General features: G+C 40.8%; 1 protein-coding gene across 1 annotated transcript in view; it reads right to left on the reverse strand.

The window, feature by feature from the left end:
• Positions 1-23,742, reverse strand: part of mtrex (Mtr4 exosome RNA helicase) — a 77,758-nt gene that overhangs the window by 18,341 nt on the left and 35,675 nt on the right. Inside the window, exons 9-13 of the mRNA XM_078239818.1 lie at positions 23,070-23,198; positions 19,303-19,413; positions 18,783-18,971; positions 16,491-16,654; positions 8,486-8,591 (exon numbers count right to left, since the gene is read on the reverse strand). Coding sequence (XP_078095944.1) covers positions 8,486-8,591; positions 16,491-16,654; positions 18,783-18,971; positions 19,303-19,413; positions 23,070-23,198 — 699 coding nt within the window. The remainder of the gene's footprint in view (positions 1-8,485; positions 8,592-16,490; positions 16,655-18,782; positions 18,972-19,302; positions 19,414-23,069; positions 23,199-23,742) is intronic.

The following is a 23,742-nucleotide window of genomic DNA, read 5'->3' on the forward strand; positions in this document are numbered from 1 at the left end:
TAAATTCAACACTTGAGTTCAATCATTTCAGATCACAACCCACTGTTAGAATGATTTGGACTGCAGGTGGGGCAGTACGGTGGCATAGCAGTTAGCACTGCTGCCTCACAGCACCAGGGACCCGGGCTCAATTCTGGCCTCGGGTCACAGTCTATGTGGAGTTTGCACATTCTCCTCGTGTCTGCGTGGGTTTCCTCCGGGTGCTCCGGTTTCCTCCCAGAGTCCAAAGATGTGCAGGTCGGTACAGACTCGATGGGCTGAATGGCCTCCTTCTGCACTATAGGGATTCTAAGAGGTGTTGGTGATGATCCTGCTGTAGTCATTTGCAGCTCCTCTCGACACTTCAGTTGTTTTTTTACTTATCCCATTAACGTACCCTTTAGCACATCACTATCATCCCTTTATCATTTAATCTCTCCTGCCTCCCACCTCATCAAATATCTTGTTCTTTCCCTTGCCTCCTCCTGTCCATGCTTAAAATTTAGCAGATGTCTAACTTTTTTCCAATTCTGACAAAAAGTGACCAACCTGAAACATTAGCGGCTAAGGCCGGAATGTTACAGCCGTTCATACCAGTGGGATTTTCCCATCCTGTCGCAGTGAACGGAGATTTGGCTGGGCACCAAATTCTCCAACTTCGGTGCAGCAGGAGAGTGGGGTAAATGGCCAGTAAGACTGCACCCTATTTCTCCACAGAGTGCCCGAATTGCTGGATATTTCTATCATTTTAAGCTTTTGACTTCAAATTTCCAACACCTGCAATAATAATATTTGGCTTTCATAAAACTATTTTCGCAAACTTGCAATAACTTAAAAGTCAATCAGATGGGTCATTTAATGAATGATGCCAAATTTGACTTTGCAATTCCACAGTGGCAAAAACCCAATAATATTCACTTGCTCATTCAAAAAAAATTAATATCCTTGGCCAAATAGGTAATTAGAATTACTACATCCTTTAGTTATAACTTCAAAATATGCTGGAATGAAGATAAATTAATTTGTGTTTCAAAATGCTGAGTATGACGTTCCAGTAATCTCAGTGAGTAGAACAGAACTGTGCTAAGTACTTGTCTATAATACACTTTTTCCTCAATTGATGTAATTAGAAACTATTAAGAGCAGAATATACTTTTGCTGATATTGGGAATTGTTATCAATACTAGATCAATAACTGACCACAAGTGCTGTAAATGGTGTGGAAAGAAATCTGCTATTAATCCTGTGATGTTGTGCATCCATATGAAGACCGATCGTTATATACTATGACTACAAGTACAGAAATACAAGACATCTGACTTTGAATTTAAGTCAACTTGTATGTTATGAAAGCTCTTCTCTGGTTTAAGCATCAGTTTGTTGCTTTACTAATGCCCTTCTATGCCAATCCTATGAAAAAGGCACAAAGTTTCAAGATGCAAGACAGGGAATGGCATTTATGACATTCTGAATCTTGAGAGATTTATTTATTCCTGGGTAGGACATGCACTATTTGAACCAAGTCTTTCTTCAGACTGCTGGCAATCCACTCCTATAGGATTGGAGTTAATTCTAACAGCTTGAATTTGGCTTTCCCACAACATATTCAAAATATTTATGATTTAGCTGATTCATTCTTCCCATCAGAGGCTGAGTGCCTGAACTATTCATTACACCAGCCTGTCAACCGTGACTATGTTGGTTATTCTCCCGAGTCAGAAAGGTTGTGGATTCACACTCCACTCCAGACAGCTGAGCAGATGACCAAGAATAGCGCAACACGGAAAGAGACCATTTGGCATTTCGAATCTGTGCCGAGGCTTAAACTTCAGTGCAATACTGAGGAAATCTTTCAGTTGAGGGCTGAAACTGAGGTCCAGTTTGCCCCCTCACATCACTATTAAAAGAAAAACAGGCGTGGTTTTCCAGTGTTCCAATGAACATTTATCCGAAACTATCAGAACAGATTATCAAACCAGTTATCTCACAGCTGTTTGTGAGACATTGCTATGTTAAAAATCACTGCTACATTTCCAACATTCCAACAGTCTCAAACTTCAAAAAATATTTCACTGATAAAAATCGCTTTGGAATATCCTGAAGTTGTGAAATATCAAGTTATTCTTTCTTTCTCCTCAGGGACGAGACATAAAAATGTAGTGCAAAGTGGAGATATACACCTGAAAGTAATTCACTCAGGCACACTTTAAGTTGGGTCTACTGATCTGTTTTTCAAGTATAAATATTGAAAAATAAGTAACAAAGTCCATGTGTAAGTTAATGCAGTGTATGAAGCTACACAGAGAACCATGACATCCTTTAATCATTCGATCTATCCCCAAATTAGATCGACAGTATATTTTGCTCCAAGAAATAACCCTTTTCCCCTATGACTTTGCATTCTCTCTTCTTCCTTGTGCTAAGTGCTTTGGCCTTTCTTTGGCAGGCTCGCGTGCTGATGCAGCTGGCATTAGGCAGTAGCAGAGGTGACTCATCAAACCTTGCCTTCCAGCACCAGTCAGTCTGCTGTCATATCAATTGTTTCTGAAGTGCAGAATTCTGTAGCTGAGACCATATAAAACATTAAAATAAAAATACAACTGAATTAATTGCTCATTGAAAAAAAAGACAAACAGTTTTCTGGATTAATATTCTAGCAATATTACCACTAGGCGATGGTATTAGCGCTAGAATATTAATCCAAAAACTCGGCTACTGTTCTGGGGACCTGGGTTTGAATCCCACCACGGCAGGTGGTAGAATTTGAATTCAATAAAAAAAAAATCTGGAATTAAGAATCTACTGATGACCATGAAACCATTGTTGATTGTCGGAAAAACCTGCCTGGTTCACTAATGTCCTTTAGGGAAAGAAATCTGCCGTCCTTACTCGGTCTGGCCTACACGTGACTCCAGATCCACAGCAATGCGGTTAATTCTCAATTGCTCTCAGGCAACTAGGAATGGACAACAAATGCTGGGCCCAGCGACGCCCATGTCCCATGAATAAAAAAAAATGTGGCATGACCAGCATGCAAAATGGGATAGATTCAGAACAGATCCAGCAGCTCAAACCTGCACATTTGTTAAGGAATTGTGGATCAGCAGCAGTACTCAACCACAATCTGTAACCTCATGGCCTAACATTTCCCTAACTCTACCATTATCATCAAGCCAGTGGACCAACCTCAATTCAATGAGCAGTGTACGTGAGCATGCTATGAGCAGCACCAGGCACATCTAAAAATGAGATGTCAACTTGGTGAAACGGCAACACAGGACTACATTCATGATGAACAGTAGAAGCAGCATGCTATAGGCAGATCCAAACAATATGACAACCAAATCAGACAAAAGCTCCAAAAGCCTGCCATATCCAGTTGGAAGTGGTGATCTAGAAAGGGTGTATGCTAGGAATCTTTGTCAAGAGAAGTTGAAGGAAATTGGTTTAGTTGGGGCAGCCCTGGATTTTTCGTTGGCCCAGTGTGTTGAGAAGAATTTGAGGTTTGCAAAGCAGAAATTGTATGAATTTGGGATTAAACAGAGTAGATACTTGGCTTTTGCTAGGAGAAGAAATCGGACTCAAGGAAGATTGCTTTGCTGGAGGACTTTAAGAGAAATAGGAGGATTAGGGCAGAAGATATTAATGAGGCTTTTAAGAGCTTTTATGCCAATTTATATAAATCAGAACAAATTGAGGACGCTCTGGTACTTTTGGAGCATTTCTTCTCTTCTCTTGACCTTCCCTTTGTATCAGAGGATCTGAGAGCAGCTGTGAATGCTCCGATCTCTGGGGAGGATGTGGTCTACTGCGAGAAAGAAGCTTCAGCCTCGTAAGGCACCCTGGCCTGATGATTTTGGGTGTGAATTCTACAAGGAATTGAAAGGTGTTATTAGATCCACTAAGTGGTATGTATAACCATTAATTTGGATTAGTTATGTTAGGGCAGTCACTTTGGGAGGCAAATATTTCTTGAATCCTGAAACCAGACACAAGTCCTGAGCAGTGTAATTCTGACAGACACATTTTTTATCTGAGAGTCTGGCAATGTGCCTGGAGAAAATCATTCCTGTGATTATCCAGAGTGATCCGACTGGATTTATTAAGGGTCGAAACTCATGCAATAATATTAGAAGATTGCTGAATATCATCCAAGTCTTTCAAAAGTGTGCTTTAGATGGGTTAGTGAGCTCTTTGGATGCCAAAAAAGCTTTTGGTAAGGTGGAATGGAATTATTTGCTCTAAACGTTGCATAAATTTGTATTGGGAGGGGACTTGTGAAGTGGACTCAAGCATTCCATAGGAATTGGATGGTAGCTGTCCTTACAAATGGTTATCGATCTGAGAATTTTGCCTCCAGAGGGGGATGAGGCAGGGATGTCCCTTGTCTCTCCCTTTGTTTATTCGAGCCATCGAACCTTTGGCGGAGGCCATTAGACATGACCCTCAGGTTTATGGGTTATCTGGCGGAGGTAGACAGCATCGATATTCGCTTTATGCGGATGTGGTGTTGCTGTTTTTTTCCGAACCAAGTGCCTCTGTTCCTGTTATTATTGATGTGGCAAATAGAATTAGTTTTTTTTGGGCTATACGATTCATGAAATTGGAGGCAAGTCCCTTGAGCAAGTTAAGGGGTAGTCCCCCTCCCTCTTCTTGTTTTCCCTTCAGATGATCCCCATTGCGGGGAGTTTTTGGCAGTTATATAAAGCAAAATTTCCTTAATTATTTGCCTCTATTAAGCGGCACCGACATAGTTGGTTATCTTTACCGAATTCCTGGTTGGGCAGAATTGTTTTAATTAAGATTTGGCGGCATGGACAAGTTGGGCCAAAGGACCTGTTTCCATGCTGTAAACCTCTATGACTCTAAGATGAACGTGTCGCTTAGGCTACTTCATCCTCTGCAAATGCTACCAATCCTGTTGTCTGCTAAGGTCCTTAAAGAAATTTATGGTTGCTTAGTTCTTTTGTTTGGAAGAAGAAGCCGCCTCGTTTAAAATTAACTGAGCTGCAGTTGTCCAGTTCAAAAGGAGGGCTAGGGGTGCCAATATTAAGATGTATCAGTTAGCTTCCCACCTTAGATTTATACGTGAACAAATTAAAGCAGACTTTCTCCATATGGATTGATGTTGAAGCTGATCAGAGCCTGTACTCTTTACAGTCACTTTTATTTCTTAGTATGATAATCCTATTGTTATTATCTCCACATCTATTGTTATTAAAACTCTGAAGGCTTGGAGGATGGTCCGTGAGTTGGAGGGGAGATCTAATTTTTCTGCTCCTTCTCCCATTCAAGGTAATCCAGATTTCCCGCCAGGTCTTATGGTCCACGATTTCAACATATGGAGCGATAGAGGTCTCTGTGGACCAAGGGATGTGTTTGACGGCACTACCGGTTATCTATTGAGCAGCTATGTCAACAGTTCGATATTCCAATACACTCCTTTTTCAGATCTTGCAGCTTGGGGACTTTATTCTTAAAAAGACAACTGTTCTTTTTGATGCTAAGATTTCCCTGTTGGAAAAATCCTGCTACCTGTGGAGCACAGTCAGTAAATTTTACGACACACTATGCTCCAGATCTTGTGAAAATACACTGGACACGCTACGGTCTTGGTAGAGAGATCTCAGTAAATATTGACGAGGTGACATGGGGTGATAGCTAGGAATGTGCTAATAAAATTGTGCAATAGAACAAAAGAAACTCAACTTAAGATACTGCAACATCTGCATATTACTCCAAGCTTGTAGCTCAAGTTTAACTCTGGCATATCCTCCATGTGCCTGAAGTGCAAGGTGGACCCAGGGGGATTACTTGCAAACATTAATGCATTTAAGCCTTATTTAGCTTGTTGTACGCATTATGTTGCAAACCACTCTGGTAAGGCCATAACCATGGTAAATATAAGTACTTGTGACGTTAGTGAGCAATCAATTCAGCTGAAAGAAAGTGGGTGTGCTGCGGAATTGTTTGTCTCACTGAAGTGTGCAGTGTTGCTGAAAAGGTTGGGAATCACTCATCTATTGTACTCCTGCAATGTTTTCCATAAATTCTGTAGTTCCATCGCCGTTATCCTGTGAATTTGGTTGTGCACCACTGAGCCAATTGTGGCTGTATCCTGTTATTCCCCCCATCCTTCAATACATCTTTTCATGACTTGTATGATAGGAGGAGCTGGATACAATCAATAATCCAAAGCAACCGTATTGGTACTTTTTTCTGTCTTTTTCTATATGTAGTTGCTTTAAAATGATAGAACCATTGAATAGAATCCCAACAGAAGGAAGCCATCCAGCCCATTGAGTCTGCACTGACTCTGCAAGAGAGCATCTTACCAGGCCCATCCTACCTCGTCCTATCACCGTAACCCCGCACATTTACCATGGCTAATCTACCTAATCTTGTTTTACCGTACCAATCCTTGAGAGTTTATTGCGTTATTTGTAAAGAAAAATGAAAAAATATTCAGTAAAAATATATTTTTCAAAAACACAGCATTGACCTATTCGCTGACATTCTGTTTGGGTTGCGCCAGGGCCACTCAGCTCCTGACCACCATACAGCCTTGGTCCAAACTTGGACAAGCGAGCTGAATTCCAGAGGGGAGGTGAGAGTCACTATCCTTGACAACAAGGCAGCATTTGACCAAATGTGTCATCAAGGAGCCCTCGCAAAACTGAGATCAATGGGGATCGGGGAAAAACTCTCCACTGGTTGGAGTTATACCTGGCACAAAGGAAGATGGCTGTTGTTGTTGGAGGCCAAACATCCCAGTCCCAGGATATAGTTTAAGGAGTTCCTCAGCGGAGCATCCTTGGCCCAACCATCTTCAACTGCTTCATCAATGACCTTCCCTCCATCATAAGGACAGAAGTGGGGATGTTAGCTAATGGCTGCACAATGTTCAGTGCCATTCATGGCTCCATGGATACTGAAGCAGACCATGTCCATAAATAGCAAGACTTGAACAACATTCAGGTTTGGACTGATAATTGGCAAGTAATATTCACAACGCACAAGTGCCAGGCAATGACCATCTCCAACAAGTGAGAATTTAACATTCAATGGCATTACTATCACTGAATCCCACACTATCAATGTCCTGGGGGCTTCCCACTTATCAGAAACAACACTCCTTACTAAAAGGAAAGACAGTGGACAGGCAATAGCAGGCATTTAAGGAACGAATAGATGAACTCCAGAAGTTGTTTATTCCTGTTTGGCGCAAGAGTGGTAAGGGAACTGTGGCCAAACAATGGCTTACAAGGAATATTAGAGCTAGTGTCGGATTCAAGGGAGAAGCATACAAATTGGCAAGAAAAAGCATTAGGCCTGAGGATTGGGAGCAGTTTAAAATTCAGCAAAGGAGGACCAAGGGATTGATTAAGAAGGGAAAAATAGAGTATTAAAGTAAGCGAGTGGGGAACATAAAAACTGACTGTAAAAGTTTCTAGAGATATGTAAAGAGAATAAGATTGACAAAAATGAATGTAAGCCCCTTACAGCCAGAAACAGGAGAATTCATAACGGGGAGTAAAAAAATAGCTGAGGAATTAAATTCGTACTTTGCTTCAGTCTTCACAAAGAAAGACATGAATAACGTACCAGAAATTCTGAGCAAAACAAATTTTAGTGAGGAGCTGAAGGAAATCAGCATTAGGAGAGAAATGGTTTTGGGGAAATTTATGGGATTGAAGATGGATAAATCTCCACGGCCTGATAATTTTCTTCCCAGTAAACTTAAGGAAGTGGTCCTGGAAATAGTAGATCCATTGGTGTTTACTTTCCACAATTCTGTGGACTCTGGATTGGTTCCTACAGATTGGAGTATAGCAAATATAAGCCTGCTATTCAAAAAGGGAGATAGAGAGAAAACAGAGAACTATCGACCAATGAGCCCAACATCGGTACTAGGGAAGTTGCTAGAGTCTCTTATCAAGGATTTCATAACTCAGCATTTGGAAAGCAGTGGTATAATCAGACTAAGTTAGCATGGATTTAGAAAGGGAAAATCAAGCTTGGCGAATCAATTAGAATCGATTTGATTTGATTTATTATGCAGTGTTGTTTCTTGCGCTACATAGACAAACACACTGTACATAGAGAAGGAAAGGTGAGAGTGCAGAATGTAGTGTTACAGTTATAGCTAGGATGTAAAGAAAGATCAATTTCGTGTGAGATAGGTCCATTCAAAAGTCTGATGGCAGCAGGAAAGAAGCTGTTCTTGAGTCAGTTGGTACGTGTCCTCAGACTTTTGTATCTTTTTCCCGACGGAAGGAGGTGAAAGAGAGTATGTCCAGGGTGTGTGAGGTCCTTGATTATGCTGGCTGCTTTTCCGAGGCAGCGGGAAGTATAGACAGTGTCAATGGGTGGGAAACTGAAGATAAAAATAGATTCGGCATATGCAGAAAAATGTAATATACCAAATTTTCATCCACATGACAATTACATCAGAGAATCACTTTGCTATGCATTTTTCTTGAAGAAGATCGGTAAGTGTACTTACTTTCTCTTGAAATACAAAACAGCTGAGCAAAGCTGTAGCCTGCTCAGCTGCCAGATCATTGAAGATTCCGTTAAACATCATTTCTGTCAGAAGTAGTTCATCCGCACTACAAGAGAAAACAATGAGCTGGTCAATACAAGTCACAGAAAATATTGATGGTCATTAGTATAATTCATGCTTCACTACTACACAGTGTCATTGCATACAACAAACTGAATATATAGCACTCATCTTGTGTAGGAAGATGTATCTTATAATTTGAGAACAAGCTGATACTGTTGTTAAACAAAACACACATCATCCAGTGTTTTATAAATAGGAATAACAGAATGCAAAAGCATAGGTAATGTCAAGACTGACTTAAATTATTGGTTGGGCTTTAGCTGGTCTATTGTCTCAAAAATGACTGAGCATTTGAACAAGGTAGAACTGGTCAGAGATAGTCAACACAAGAACATACTTAAATTAAGAACATAATTAGAAGAGGGCCAATTTCAGCGGCATGAGAGCAGATCAGGTCCAAATAAGTTGGAATCAAAGATTGACAGGTAAAACTGTAAAGGGACAATGGACAGCCTTTAAGAGGAGATGGCTCAATTCCAGGCAAGATGCATTCCCACAAGGGGGAAAGGTAGGGCAACCAAAGCCAGAGCTCCCTGGATGACACAGGAGATAGAAAGTAAGGTGGAGCAGAAAAGGGTGCACATGACAGATGTCAGGTTGATAACACAAGTGAGACTAAATATAGAAAGTTCAGAGGGGAAATGAAATAAGAGAAGCAAACAGAGTGTTTGAGAAGTGACAGGCAGCTGACATAAAAGAGAATCCAAAAATCTTTCACAGGCATATAAAGAGTAAAAGGACACATGGCAGGTGAAATTTAATGCAGAGACATGAGAGGTGATTCATTCTCGTAAGAGAAACAAGTGTTACAAGGCTATGTCACTTTATTTTTGATATGATTTTTCAACTTTCAACTGATTGGAAATTTTGCAATTTGAACTGAGACAGAACAAACTGCTTAAAAATGCAAGATCCAAGTGAAGGTGAGAACCAAGCACGGCACCCTCAGGACAGTGTGAAAACAAAGACATTTCCTATAATCCAGACACCCATCGAAACTTGTAACTGTCTGAGGAAGATACATTAAAAATGCAAAGTCTTGGATAGTGAAATAATGGCTACACAGACAGACACACAAAATCTCTTCTAAATACACAAAGGGTGAAGTATTTCAAGACAAGGCTGCCCAGCCACTAGAGAGAGATTACAAGTGACACAGGTGGTGTCAAGAAAGTCTTCAGCAGAGGAAACAGCCTGAAGGCTGCACTCTTTTCCTCTCCGGTTTGGAGTAAGTGTGTGGGCCAGTTTAACTCTGCCTAAATCTACCAGCAAACTGAGGTCACATAATAAATGCAACATCTTTTACATCTGACCATATTCAAGAAGTGGAGATGCCAGCGTTGGACTGGGGTGAACACAGTAAGAGTTTTAACAACACCAGGTCAAAGTCCAACAGGTTTATTTGGTAGCAAATACCATAAGCTTTCTCCACTCCATCTGACGAAGGAGCAGCGCTCCGAAAGCTTATGATATTTGCCACCAAATAAACCTGTTGGACTTTAACCTGGTGTTGTTAAAACTCTTACCATATTCAAGAATCCAGCCCACCTAAATCAACCGCAACGTTTAAAATCTGTGCCTCAAGAAAAATCTAAGGATACTTTATACGTTCTTTTATCTTTTTATTGGACTCCAAGCTCCCCTTATTTATAGAAACATAGGAACAGAGCAGGCCGTTCAGCCATCAAGTCTGTTCTGCCATTTAATGAGATCTGTGGCCTAACTCCATATACCTGCCTTTGGCCCACATCCCTTAACATCTTTGCTCAACAAAAAGTTATCTATCTCAGACCGAAAGATAGCAATTGATCTAGCATCAACTGCCATTTGTGGAACAGTTCCGAACCTCTACAACTGTAGAAGTGCTTCCTGAAATCACTCTTGAACATTGTGGCCCTAATTTTTAGAGTATGCCCCCCTAGTTCTAGGATCTCTGACCAGTGAAAATGGTTTATCTTTATCTACCCTGTCTTTTCCTGTTAGTACATTGAAGACTTCGATCAGATAACCTCACAACCTTCTAAATTCTAGAGAAAACAGGTGCAATTTGTATTATTTTCCTCATATTAAACCCTTGAAATCCAGATATAAATATTGTAAAGCACATGTTCAGCATCAGTTGAAGTAATTGTGTCCAATTCTGGCTACCCCATTTTAGGAAGGATGTAAAGGCATTAGAGAATGTGCAGAAAAAATGAGAATTAAATCCCTCACCCCGGAACCAATTACATGGATAGATTGGAGAAGCTAGGACTCTAGCTCCAGGGCGGTACGGTAGCACAGTGGTTAGCACTGCTGCTTCACAGCTCCAGGGACCTGGGTTTGATTCCCAGCTTGGGTCACTGTCTATGTGGAGTTTGCACATTCTCCTCGTGTCTGCGTGGGTTTCCTCCGGGTGCTCCGGTTTCCTCCCACAGTCCAAAGATGTGCGGGTTAGGTTGATTGGCCATGCTAAAATTGCCCCTAAGTGTCCTGGGATGCGTAGATTAGTGGGTAAAATATGTAGGGATATGGAGGTAGGGCCTGGGTCGGTGCAGACTCGATGGGCCGAATGGCCTCTTTCTGTACTGTAGGGTTTCTATGATTTCTATGACTCCTCTCCTTGGAGAAGGATGACACAAGATTTGACAGAGTCATTCAAAACCATGGGGGGTCTGATCAGAGCACATAAGGGAAAAATTATGGTGGAAGGATCGAGAACCAGATGCCACCAATTTATGGTGAATGGCAGAAGAATCAAAGGTAACATGAGGAAAGAATTTTATGCAATGCATGGTTAGGATGTGGATTGCTGTTTGAGAATGCGGTAGAGGCAAATTCAATTGTGTCTTTCAACAGAGCATTAGATAATTAACTCAAGAGAAAACATCTTCAGGGCCATAGGGTAAAGGTGGGAGGTGGGATGATGTTGAGGGAAGTAAGAGTGTCGTTATTCAAGAAAGTCACCACAACCTTCTGATGGGCAATTAAGGATGGGCAACAAATTCTGGCCGAGCCTGCAATACGAACATCCTGTAAATATATTGTAAAGAAATTGCAGGGGCACTGACCACAATTTTCCAAGCCTCCTTAGATACGTGGGTGGTGCAAGAGGAATGGGGAATTGCAAATATTACACCCTTGTTCAACAAAGATATAAGGATAAGCCCAGCAACTACAGGTCAGTCAGTTTAACCTTGGTGGTGGGAATGTTTTTAGAAATGATAATCCAGGACAAGGAAGCCGTTACTTGAACAGATGTTGACTAATTAGGGAAAGCCAGTATGAATTTGTTAAAGACAAACCATATTTATCAACTTGATTGACTTTTTTGTTGAGTCAATGGAGAGGGTTGATTGGGTTGATGTGGTGTACATGGACTTCCAAAAGATCAAGTGCCACAAAACCTGTTTGTCAACAAAGTTTAAAATCATGGATAAAATGGATAGTGACAGCATGCTTGTGAAGTTGACTGACAGGAAACAGAATAGAGGTGAACAATTTTTTTTGGACTGGAGGAATGAACACACTGGGTTCCCCAAGGATTGATACCAAGGCCACTGCTTTTCTTGATATTAATGACCTAGAGCTGGACGTTCAGGGCACAATTTGAGATGACACAAAACTTGCAAGTACTGTATATTGTGAGGAGAATAGTAATGTACATCAAGAGGACACAGGATGGCTGATGGAATGGGCAAACATGTTGCAGTTGAAGTCTAAAGTGCCAGGAAGAATTAAGAGAGGCAATATTAAATGAAGAGTACAATTCTAAAGGTGGTGCAGGAACAGAGAGAATGTGGGTACAGGCATAAATCATTGAAGCTAGCAGGGTAGTTTGAAAAAATGGTTGGGGGCACATGGGATCCTGGGCTTTATAAATCGAGTAAGAAGTCGAACAACACCAGGTTAAAGTCCAACAGGTTTATTTGGTACCAAAAGCCACTAGTTTTCGGAACAGGCTGTCCCTCCGTCAGGTGGGTGGGAGTTCTGATCACAAACAGGGCACAAAGACACAAACTCAATTTACGTGAACAATGATTGGAATATGAGTCTTTGCAGCTAATCAAGTCTTAAAGGTACAGACAATGTGAGTGGAGGGAGCATTAAGCACGGGTTAAAGAGATGTGTATTGTCTCCAGACAGGACAGCTAGTGAGATTTTGCACATCCAGGCAAGTTGTGGGGAATTACAGATAGTGTGACATGAACCCAATATCCCGGTTGAGGCCGTCCTCACGTGTGTGGAACCTGGCTATCAGTCTCTGCTCAGCGACTCTGCGCTGTCGTGTGCAGTGAAGGCTGCCTTGGAGAACGCTTACCCGGAGATCAGAGGCTGAATGCCCGTGACCGCTTTAGTGCTCCCCAACAGGAAGAGAACAGTCTTGCCTGGTGATTGTCAGTTTCGACGCGCCACAGCGAAAAATCGCACCAACCTCCTCAGAAGACAAACATGGGACACGGTGGACAGAGTGCTCTTCGTCGTCCAGTACTTCCCCGGAGCGGAGAAGTGACGACATCTCCTCCGAAGCCTTCAACATGTCATTAATGAAGACGGAAATCTCGCCAAGACATCCCCACACCCTCATGTCTTGCCTTCAAACAACCGCACAACCTCAAACAGACCACTGTCCGCAGCAAACTACCCAGCCTTCAGGAGAACAGTGACCACGGCACCACACGACCCTGCCACAGCAACCCCTGCAAGACGTGCCGGATCATCGACACGGATGCCATCATCTCATGTGAGAACACCATCCACCAGGTACACGGTACATACTCTTGCAACTCGGCCAACATTGTCTACCTGTTACGCTGCAGGAAAGGATGTCCCGAGGCATGGTACATTGAGGAAACCATGCAGACGCTACGACAACGGATGAATGAACACCGCTCGACAATCACCATGCAAGACTGTTCTCAACCGGGATATTGGGTTCATGTCACACTATCTGTTACCCCCACAACTTGTTTGGATGTGCAAAATCTCACTAGCTGTCCTGTCTGGAGACAATACACATCTCTTTAACCTGTGCTTAATGCTCCCTCCACTCACATTGTCTGTACCTTTAAGACTTGATTAGCTGTAAAGACTCACATTTCAATCATTATTCACGTAAATTGAGTTTGTGTCTTTGTGCCTTGTTTGTGATCAGAACTCCCACCCACCTGACGAAGGAACAGCCTGTTCCGAAAGCTAGTGGCTTTTGATACCAAATAAACCTGTTGGACTTTAACCTGGTGTTGTTCGACTTCTTACTGTGTTTACCCCAGTCCAACGCCGGCATCTCCACTTTATAAATCGAGACAGAGAGTACAAAAGCAATAAAGTTGTGAAACTTTATAAAACTCTAGTCTAGCCTCAACTGGAGTACTGGATCCATTCTGAGCACTGCAATTTAGGGAAGATGTGAAGGCTTACAAGAGGATGCAGAAAAGATTGACAAGAATTGTTCCAGAGAGGAGGAACGCCATATACGCGGATAGATAAATCAGCGAAGATGGGGTTGCAAGCAGATTTAGTAGAGGTTGCCAAGATCATTCAGGGTCTAGACAGAATAAAGAAGGCAACTGCTCCCATTGGCAGAAGTGTTGAAAATCAAAGGATTGATTTATGATTGGCAAAAGCAGAAATGGTAGCATGATACAAAACAATGCAGCATATGATTGTAATTTGAAATGTAAGCTTGAGTGTGGGGTATTGGCAGACTTTCAAAGGGAATCAAAAGCACATGAAGAGAAAAAATGTAGGGCTCTGGATAAGGGCAGGAAACTGGGATTAGTCAAATTGCTTTTCAGGGACCTGGCGCAAATATGACAGACTGAATGGTGTCATTGTTTGTTATAAACAATCTGTGATTGTATAAAAAAGAGCAAGAGGAGACCATACAGCCTGTCTGTTCCAAAAGGGTCATGCGGATCTTCTACTTACCCCCACTTTACTGCCCTATCCTATTTTTCTGGATTCCTTTAGCATCCAAGAATCTATTAGTCTCAGTCTAGAATACAGTCAATTACTGAATATCCTCAGCCCTTGAGAGTAGAGACTACCAAAGATTCAAAGCAAAATGAAGCAATCACTCCTCACTGCAGTCCTAAATGACCAAATCTTATCACAAGACGATGGTCCCCCCACCCACAGTACTGGATTCTCCAGCGAGGGCAAACAGCCTCTTCGCAGCTACCCTGGAAAGTCCTCTAAGATCTTTATACATTTCAATGCAATAACCTCTCTATACTCCAGAGAATACAGACCTATTTTACTCGATCTCTCCTCATGAAATAGCCCTCTCATCCCAGGAATCAGTCCAGAGAAGCTTTGTTGCAGCCCTTCTAAAGCAAGGACATCTTTCCTTAGGTAAGGTGACCAAAACAGTCCGCAGCGCCCTGGCTGTGGTCTCAACAAAGCCCAGATTGTTGCAATAAATCTTAAATACTCCAATTCCTTTGCAATAAAGGTCCATGTGATTAGCTTTCCTGATTTGTTTGCTCTAACTACATGTTAACTTTGTGATTCATATGCAAGATATCACCACCAATCTCTCTGAACACCAACATTTAAGAAAACTTGGATTTGCATTTATTTAGCACCTTTCACAACCATCAGATTCCCCAAAGTACTTTACATGTTCAAACTCTATGAACTGTCGTCACTGATATAATGTAGGAATGCGGCAGGCAATTTGCATATAGTAAACTCCCACAAACAGCAATGTGGTAAAGCCAAGACAATCTGTTTTATTATGATGTTGATTGAAGGATAAATTTTGGGCATGACTCCAGGGTCAACTATTCTGTTCTTTTTCAAAATAGTGCTGTAGAATCTTTTACCTCCACCTGAGAGCAGACCCAGTCTCCATTTAACATTTCAACTAAAAGACAGCATCTCTGATGGTGCAGCACATGTTCAGAACTGCCCTGGAGTAACATCTAGACTTTACGACTCAGAGGCAAAAGTGCTGCCCACTGAGCCACAGCTGACACTTAATATTTCCTCACTTTTCCCAAAAACATTCTGCTTTTCTATTTTTCCAGCCAAAGTGGATACTTGTACATTTCTCCAACATTAACCTACATGTCACCTTCTTGCTCACTCATGCAACTTGTCTATAACTCTTTCTAGCCTTTTTGTGAGGTGCACCTCTTACTTTTCTATTGAACTTTGTATCCTCAGCAAACATGGATATATTACATGAGGTTTTTTCATTCAGTCATTGATATAAAATCCAAGCACCAACCACCAATCTTTGAGGCAGTCCACAGGTTTACCAAACAAGGTGGCAAATGTAGTGCAGTGGAGCAAAAACCTGTTTGTCCCTATTCTGTTTTCTGTCTTTTAACCAATTTTCAATCCATGTTAATATATTACCCCTCAATATTAGGAGTCTCAAACATGTCTAACAAGCACAGGTGATGCTTATTGAATGAAAATCCAAATATATTCATTTCAGACTATGGACTATAATGTCAAACAGCTTGCTCTCCAACAGAAGCTCCAGCCAATATAAGGTCTCATTTACACCACAAGTTTAGCTTTGCAGAGATACTAAATTATGTAATGTAAATCAGAGTTCAAAATGAACTAATGTGAAGCAAAGTAATCACTGAATTTAGGTAGCCTTACCATTGTTAACCACAGTGCCGTTAGAAAGCAAAACTGCTGCACACTCTTACTAAATCTGCGGTATAAATGCATCAGAAAGGAAAACTAAACATTTGTATTACATTGCGCCACATTTGCAACTGAGGTTTGCCCAGTATTTAAGTGTTCCTACAATGGAGATTGGAAATGTTGGTAATAATTAGGATGGGGGAATACAATGTAATTCAAAGTGAAATATCCACATGTTTTCAGAAAATGCAGATAACACAAATTGGTATTGCGAGCTGCCTTAAAGGCTGACCTGCTTATTTCACAAGCAACTCGCCCTTTCATTTCGATTACATCAGACGAAGTGGCAAAGCCTAGTCGCCTGATCACTCGTTTTCGGCATTTCAGTTCATCCATCTGTAAAACTGTTCGAGCTTTCTTCAGCTCTCGCTTGGCTGTTTTGATATCTCCAGCAATCTATATAAAGGAGAATATGAATATTTAATACTTGCAATTAAAATTTACCAGGTGCATAATTGGCCAGATGGTGCAAATCTCAAAGCAATTATTTATCTAGAGGGTATCAACGCTTTTTCTGGGGCAGAAGGGGAGGCAGCCATGGAGCGAGGTAGGAAGTGGGCCATGGGGAGGGAGAGAGAGCAGATCAAGCGGGATGATCTGTGAGAAGGTAGCGAGTGTACTTATTTAAATAAGAGAATATTTTCGTTATAATAAATATATACATTTAAGAAATATAAAAATTTCAATAAATGTGCTTTGATTTTTTGTACCTATTGCAATAGGTCTAAACAATACATTTTTTGTGGTTTAACTCTTCAACAGAATAAGAATGTTTCTTAGAGGGCCCGTCAGTACTCTTGAGTGGTCAAAAGGTTCTGTGGCCAGAAAAGTTTGGGAATCCTGCCTTATTGAATTATTAGTGACTATCTTGCTATCTGGACCCTAGTTTTTGATGGACCACATCTTTCCTATGATACTCTATGGAATCCTTCACCATTTTTAAAACCTCTGTTAGATCTCCCCTCAGCCTTCTCTTTGGAAAAAGAGACCCAGCCTGTTCAGTCCTTTTTTGATAGTTACATCTCCTTAGTTCTGGTATCATACTTGGAATCTTTTTTGTACCTTCACCATTGTCTTTCATTTGGGCCCCTGTGTGCAGAAGGGATTCTCTAAGGTTTCATACAAGTTTAACATGACTTTCTTGTTTTTAAATTCTACCTCTTTCAAAATAAACTGCAAACCTTGGTTTGCCTTTTCTATGGTCATATTAATCTACGGCATGACTCTTAATGATTCATATATCTGTACCAAGCCTTGCTAGCCCCGTTTAAAGTCTCACTAGCCAAGCAGTATGTGGCCTCCTTACTTTTCCTGCCAAAATGCACATTCTCACACTTAATTTGCAAATGAATTCAAAGAAACTAAGTACCCATTCTCCAAGTTTATTCATAGCTTCATGCATTCCTGTCACAATCTTCCTTTGTATTAATCTGTCCACAAAGATAGAAATTGTACTTTTGATTCCAGGGACTAAATTGTTACGAAAATTGTGCACAACAGTAGTTCCAGCACAACCGGTGTGGAACAGAACTTCATACCTTTACCAGTATGAGCAATTGTCCTTAATCCTTTTATGTTTTGTAGCCAGTTTACTATTCATTCTGCTAACTGTCCGCTAATTCGACATGCCCTGACCTTATTCATGAATTTGCCATGCAGTATTCTATCAAAGGCCTTAGAAATTCCAAATATATTACACCCACTGCATTATCCATTCCACTTTTATGTCTTCAAAAAAATCAATCAGGTTAACCAAGCATGACCTTGCTTTTTGAAATCTGTGCTAACTACACTTCGCTATATTTTCAGTTTCTCGATATTTCCCTCTTGCATTTTTACTCAAAGGTTTTATCATTCCTAATAGCAATATTAACCGAACAGGACTATGGTACCTTAGAGTTTTTCTCTCTTTTTGAAGAAAACTTAAGTTCTTTTAACATTTTCACTATATCAGTATCTGTTGTATTTTGCTTTTGTTTATGATATATTTTTCTTTAATGTAAATTGTCATTTCTTCTTCACACCTGTATAGAACCAACGGGCGGATTCTCCAACCTCGCTGGCAGCTGGAATTCTTTGGTCCCACTGCAGTGAACAGAGATTTGGCTGTGTGCCAAATTCTCCATTCTCGCTGGAAGTGGTGGTGAGGCGTGAACAGTTGAAGAATTCCGGCCAACATGTCTTAAGTGTTATTTTTGATTACATTTATCCTTAGCCATTTTTTGAAAAGGGGTAAAATTATTTTTATGAACACAAGGGACACAAATTAACTCATAGTACAATGTTTTCTTAACATGCAATATGAACAAAAGGAATAGAAGACGACCATTCGCCCCCTCAAACTGATTTTTCCAGTTGATATGTAGATTAAATTCACCCATGATTATTACCATTCTTTTATCACAGGAACCCAATATTTTGGGTGCCAATAGTTTTTAGGCACTGCAAAGATGCCGATAAACAAGATTTACACCCACGATTAAAATAATTTTCTTTCCTTATAAACTACACATAACTCACTTACTTGCGCTTTCCTCTCACAAAGCCTGTAGACAGTTTCCAAATTTGAGTCATTATGCATCGAATGTGAATACATTCTATGCTCAAAAGCCTCAATTTTCTGGATTACTTTCTTCAGTCCCTGATCCTTGATTCCCATATCATCAATTGGATCCAGTAAAGGTACACCATCAGGAAATCTCTTCTGTACTTCCTAAAACACACAGAAATGTTAACAATTTACAGGCACAAGACTATAATGCTTTGGCTGTGTTTTCCTGACTCACGGATTGCGGCTGGCCATCTAAAAATTCAGTGACATTTGGCAGGATTGGATGATCTCAGCGGTGGATGGGGCTGGAAAATCCCACCCTTTGACAGAAAATACATTTCATATGGATGTTTTTTAATTTTCTGCCCATTTTCTCAAAAAAGCATTGTAATCATTTGAAGTTTGATGCAGTTTAAGAAGCTGAGATAGTTGGGCGTGGGACGGGAACTAGAATCCACAACCCTCAAATAAACTGCTATATAAAAAAATTTACCTGTATTGATTTCAAAACACTTTGCCTATTGTCCAGTGGTCTTAGATCTTTTGGAATATATAATCGTACACTAGAGATGGCTGTTATTAAGTGAAGTAGGATGGGAACAACCTGTGGAAGAAAGAAATGAAAAGGACAGCATTACAGCCAAGTTCACAGAACATACAAATATGCTCAATCTATTGGCATTTGACGATTTGGGATGAATGATATAAAATAAGGCAGCAGTGTTAAGAATGTGGGGCGCAATTTCCCAAACTGGGTTCCGCACAACCTTTCAGCAAGGTATTCCGCACTCGGTCCGATAGTTCTAAATTTGAAAAACTGCTGTCCTTCCTGATTGCCCAATTGGAGACAGTTTTCACGCTGCATTGCCATCTGATGGGTGCAATAGTGAGCTTATTAGGAGCCAATGCACTGAGAAGTCAGCCTCTGTTCAGATGAGCTGCAAATACTGGCAAAGTGGCGGCACGGTGATCAGCACTGCTGCCTCACGCGCCAGGGACCCTGGTTCAATTCCCGGCTTGGGTCACTGTCTATGCGGAGTCTGCACGTTCTCCTTGTGTCTGCATGGGTTTCCTCCGGGTGCTCCAGTTTCCTCCCACAGTCCGAAAGACGTGCTCTGGCCATGCTAAATTCTCCCTCAGTGTACCCGAATAGGCGCCGGCGTGTGGCAACTAGGGGATTTTCACAGTGACTTCATTACAGTGTTAATGTAAGCTTATTTGTGACACTAATAAATAAACTTAAAAAAAAATTTAACTTCAAGTCACAAGCAAAGTTGAAGCGAAGGTGACCACGTGGCGGAGCGAGGTAATCCATGGGTCAGGAGAAGCTGGAGACGGCAGGGATTCAAGGGTGGGTGAGGCTGGGGCTATGGGGTGGGAGAAGCCGAGAGGGGAAGCAGACTCAGAGGGACAGACAGAGAGATGCAGGAATGTGAGCTTGTTTGTTCCAACAGAGTGGAGATTAGCTCCTTTCTCCAGTTTTACGGATTGGAAGTTAGCCGATGTAATTCCACTATTTAAAAAGGGAGATAGAGAGAAAACAGGGATTTATAGACATGTCAGCCTCACACCAGTCATGGAGAAAATTCTAATGTCCATCACAAAAGATTTAATAGAACAGCATTTGGAAAACAGTGGTAAAATCGGACTGAATCAGCATTGAGTTAGGAAAGGGAAATCATGCTTGACAAATCTACTGGAATTTTTCAAGGATATAACCAGGAGACTCGAGGAGAAGATGTGGTTTATGTGGACTTTCAGAAGGCTTTTGACAAAGTCCCACATTAGAGATGAGCATGTAAAATTAAAGCGCTTGGGATTGGGGTACTGTCTTAAAATGGATAGAAAACTAGTTGACAGAAAAGAAACAAAGAGTTGGAATAAACAGATCTTTTTCTGAATGGCAGACAGTGACTAGTGGGACACCACAGGGATCAGTGCTGGGACTTCAGCTATTCGCAATATATATTCATGATTTAGATGAGGGAACTAAATGTAATATCTCCAAATTTGCAGATGACAAGCTGAGTGAGTAGGCAAATGCATGGTTATCACTTTGGTAGCAAAAACAAGACGACAGATCATTATCTGAATGGGTATAAATTGAGAGGGGGAAATGTGCAACCAGACCTGGGTGTTTTGCATACCAGTCGCTGAAGGTAAGCATGCAGGTGCAACAGGCAGTGAAGAGGGCAAATGGTATGTTGGCCTTCAAAACAAGAAAATTTGAGTTCAGGAGCAGGGGAGTCTCACTGCAATTAAATAAAACCTTGAAACGGCCACATCTGAAAAATTGGCTGGAGTTTTACCACCCTGCCCGCCATGGGAATCAGAGCGAGCAAGGGGCAGACAATGGGACGGTCCGTTGACCTCGGGCGGGGTTTTACAGTTTCAGGATGAACAAGGCTATAAAATCCGACTCATTGTGTTCAATTTCGGTCTCCTTATCTGAGGAAGGATGTTCTTGCTATAGAGGGAGTGCAACCAAGGTTGACCTTACTGATTCCAGGGATGGCGGGACTGATGTATGAGGAGAGATATGTAGGTTAGGATTATATTCGCTGGAACTCAGAAGAATGAGGGAGATCTCATAGAAACCTATAAAATTCTATCAGGACTAGACAAGGTAGATGCAGGAAGGATGTTCCTGATGGTGGGGGAGCCCAGAACCAGGGGATACACTGAAGATACGGGGTAAACCTTTTAGGACTGAGACGAGAAGAAATTCGAAGTGGTAGGCCAAAGGAATTTGCGACCACAAAGTGGTTGAGGCCAAAATGCTATATGTTTTCAAGGAGTTAGGTGTAGATCTAGATGCAAACGGTTCAAAGGACATGGAGGGAAGGCATAATCAGGCTACTGAGTTGGATTATCAGGCATGATCATAATGAATGGCAGAGCAGGCTCCAAGGGCCAAATGGCCTCCTCCTGCTCCTAATTTCCATGTTTCCACATGTGTATGAACATGAACGTGTTTGTGGAGAGAGAGAAATGTAGCAGTGTGACTGTGTTTGTGTATGTGAGAAGATTGTGTGCATGTGTGAAAGAGAGAGAGAAAGAATATGAGTGTGTGCGTACGTGCTTTTGGATGCTTTATTTGGATGTGAGTCTGATATGAGAATCCAGCTCTCCAGCATTTATGAACAAAAGATCAGCATCACTTCTCTCATTAAAAAAACAGAAAAGTATTTCTTGACCAAAAGAACACTTTAAATATTATATATGTGTACATAGAATTTAAAAAATCTGTCAATTTGTTTGTGCATGTTTGTACCTATTGCACAATAACAAACATTTTGGGGGTTAACTCTTCACAGAATAAGAATGCTTCTTAGGGGTTCTGTCAGTACTCTTGCAGGGGTCTGTAAGGTTCCGTGGCTTGAAAATCCTGCTCGACAGGAACGTGCTGTTGAAGAAACCTTTTTAAGTTGCTGCAGTGCATTCTACAGATAACGCACAATGCAGCTACTCAGTGTGATTACAAAATCACGGTTCAATTTCTCTGTGCTGTGTGTCAGGCTTCTTGAATAATGCTGCAGACATATACTTTGCATCTGGCTGATGCGTGACTCATTGTCTGAAAATGTGAATGGCATAGAACATTGTGAAATCATCAGTGAACCACCCTCATCCTTAAATTAAAGACGGAACACAGATCACTGGTGAAACAGCTGAGGGCTGTTGGATGAAAGATACTTCCTTGAGGAACTGTTCCAGCCATGTCCTGGGGCTATATTGATTGGCCCGATAATCGCAGGGAAAGTTGATATCAGACTTGAAAAGATTAAAAGTAATTGCTTTTATAACATTTTTTCACATGATAAAAAACGAAAGTTCAGATCAAATCAAATCAATATATACATTATTGGTTGCCATTTTATCAAGTCACTGTGCCAATACAAAATAAATTAAATAATGCCACTATCCTGTTGTTGACTATAATACCCAAAATAAGAATTAATGAATTCAAGAATGGATTTAGACTGCAATCACTGAACTCAAACTTAATACAGGAGGCTTCCTTGAACAGACCTCCTGCCTTCTCAATTATGTGCTCTTAAAACTGACAGTATCATTCCACCATGAGCACATAATTCTGTACATACTCAACACAACAAGTTGCTGAAAGTGTGTCATCAATTGGGGTTAAAATATTCAGTGGTAAGTGTTTAAGATTTGGAGCGATGATGTAACAAATAAATGGCAGCATTACATTAATATTCTTTTCAACTGAACTGAAATGAACTGCAATCCACAAACCTGCATCTCTCCTTTCTCCCCTGGTTTCGCTGGTTTAGCTGTTCCTGATGCTGCAAGTTTCACACTGTCTTTACTGCAATACAACAAAACTTCGACCACATACAAGGGATCCAGTTCTCCAGTGTTAGGCTATGAATATGAACAAGGATTAAAAATTGTAATCAGAGTTCAAATTTATTTCAGTGTATTTTTAATATTTGTGCATAATATTTAATTACTGGTGACCTGCAAATCATAGAGGAACTAAATATCTGAATAAAACTACACAGTCTTTTTAAAAAGGGACCTGCAACACAAAGGTTTGTAAACTTGTGAAACTCTATGACTTGACTATTAAATTAATATCACAAAACATTTATAAATTTAATATAGTTGTACATCAGGATTTGTGGAATTAATGGTAAAGTGGTTACCTAGATCTGCAGAAAGTTTAGCAATAAGTAGGGATAAAAGAAAAGATCCAAAATAAATCAATGCTCTGCATTAAGTAATGGCAGATGTATTTTAAGTTTGGTTATGTTATGTACATTAAAACAGGAAAAATAAATTATCTGAACAAAATGAAAGTGTAAAACTATTTTGTAAATCTGTTCACACAAGTGGAAAAAGAAATGAGAGACTATATATTATGAAACAAGTCAAGTTACTTGAGGATTAAATTGGCAATGGCAAC

This window comes from Mustelus asterias, chromosome 1, assembly GCF_964213995.1.
Source record: "Mustelus asterias chromosome 1, sMusAst1.hap1.1, whole genome shotgun sequence".
Lineage (NCBI taxonomy): Eukaryota > Metazoa > Chordata > Chondrichthyes > Carcharhiniformes > Triakidae > Mustelus > Mustelus asterias.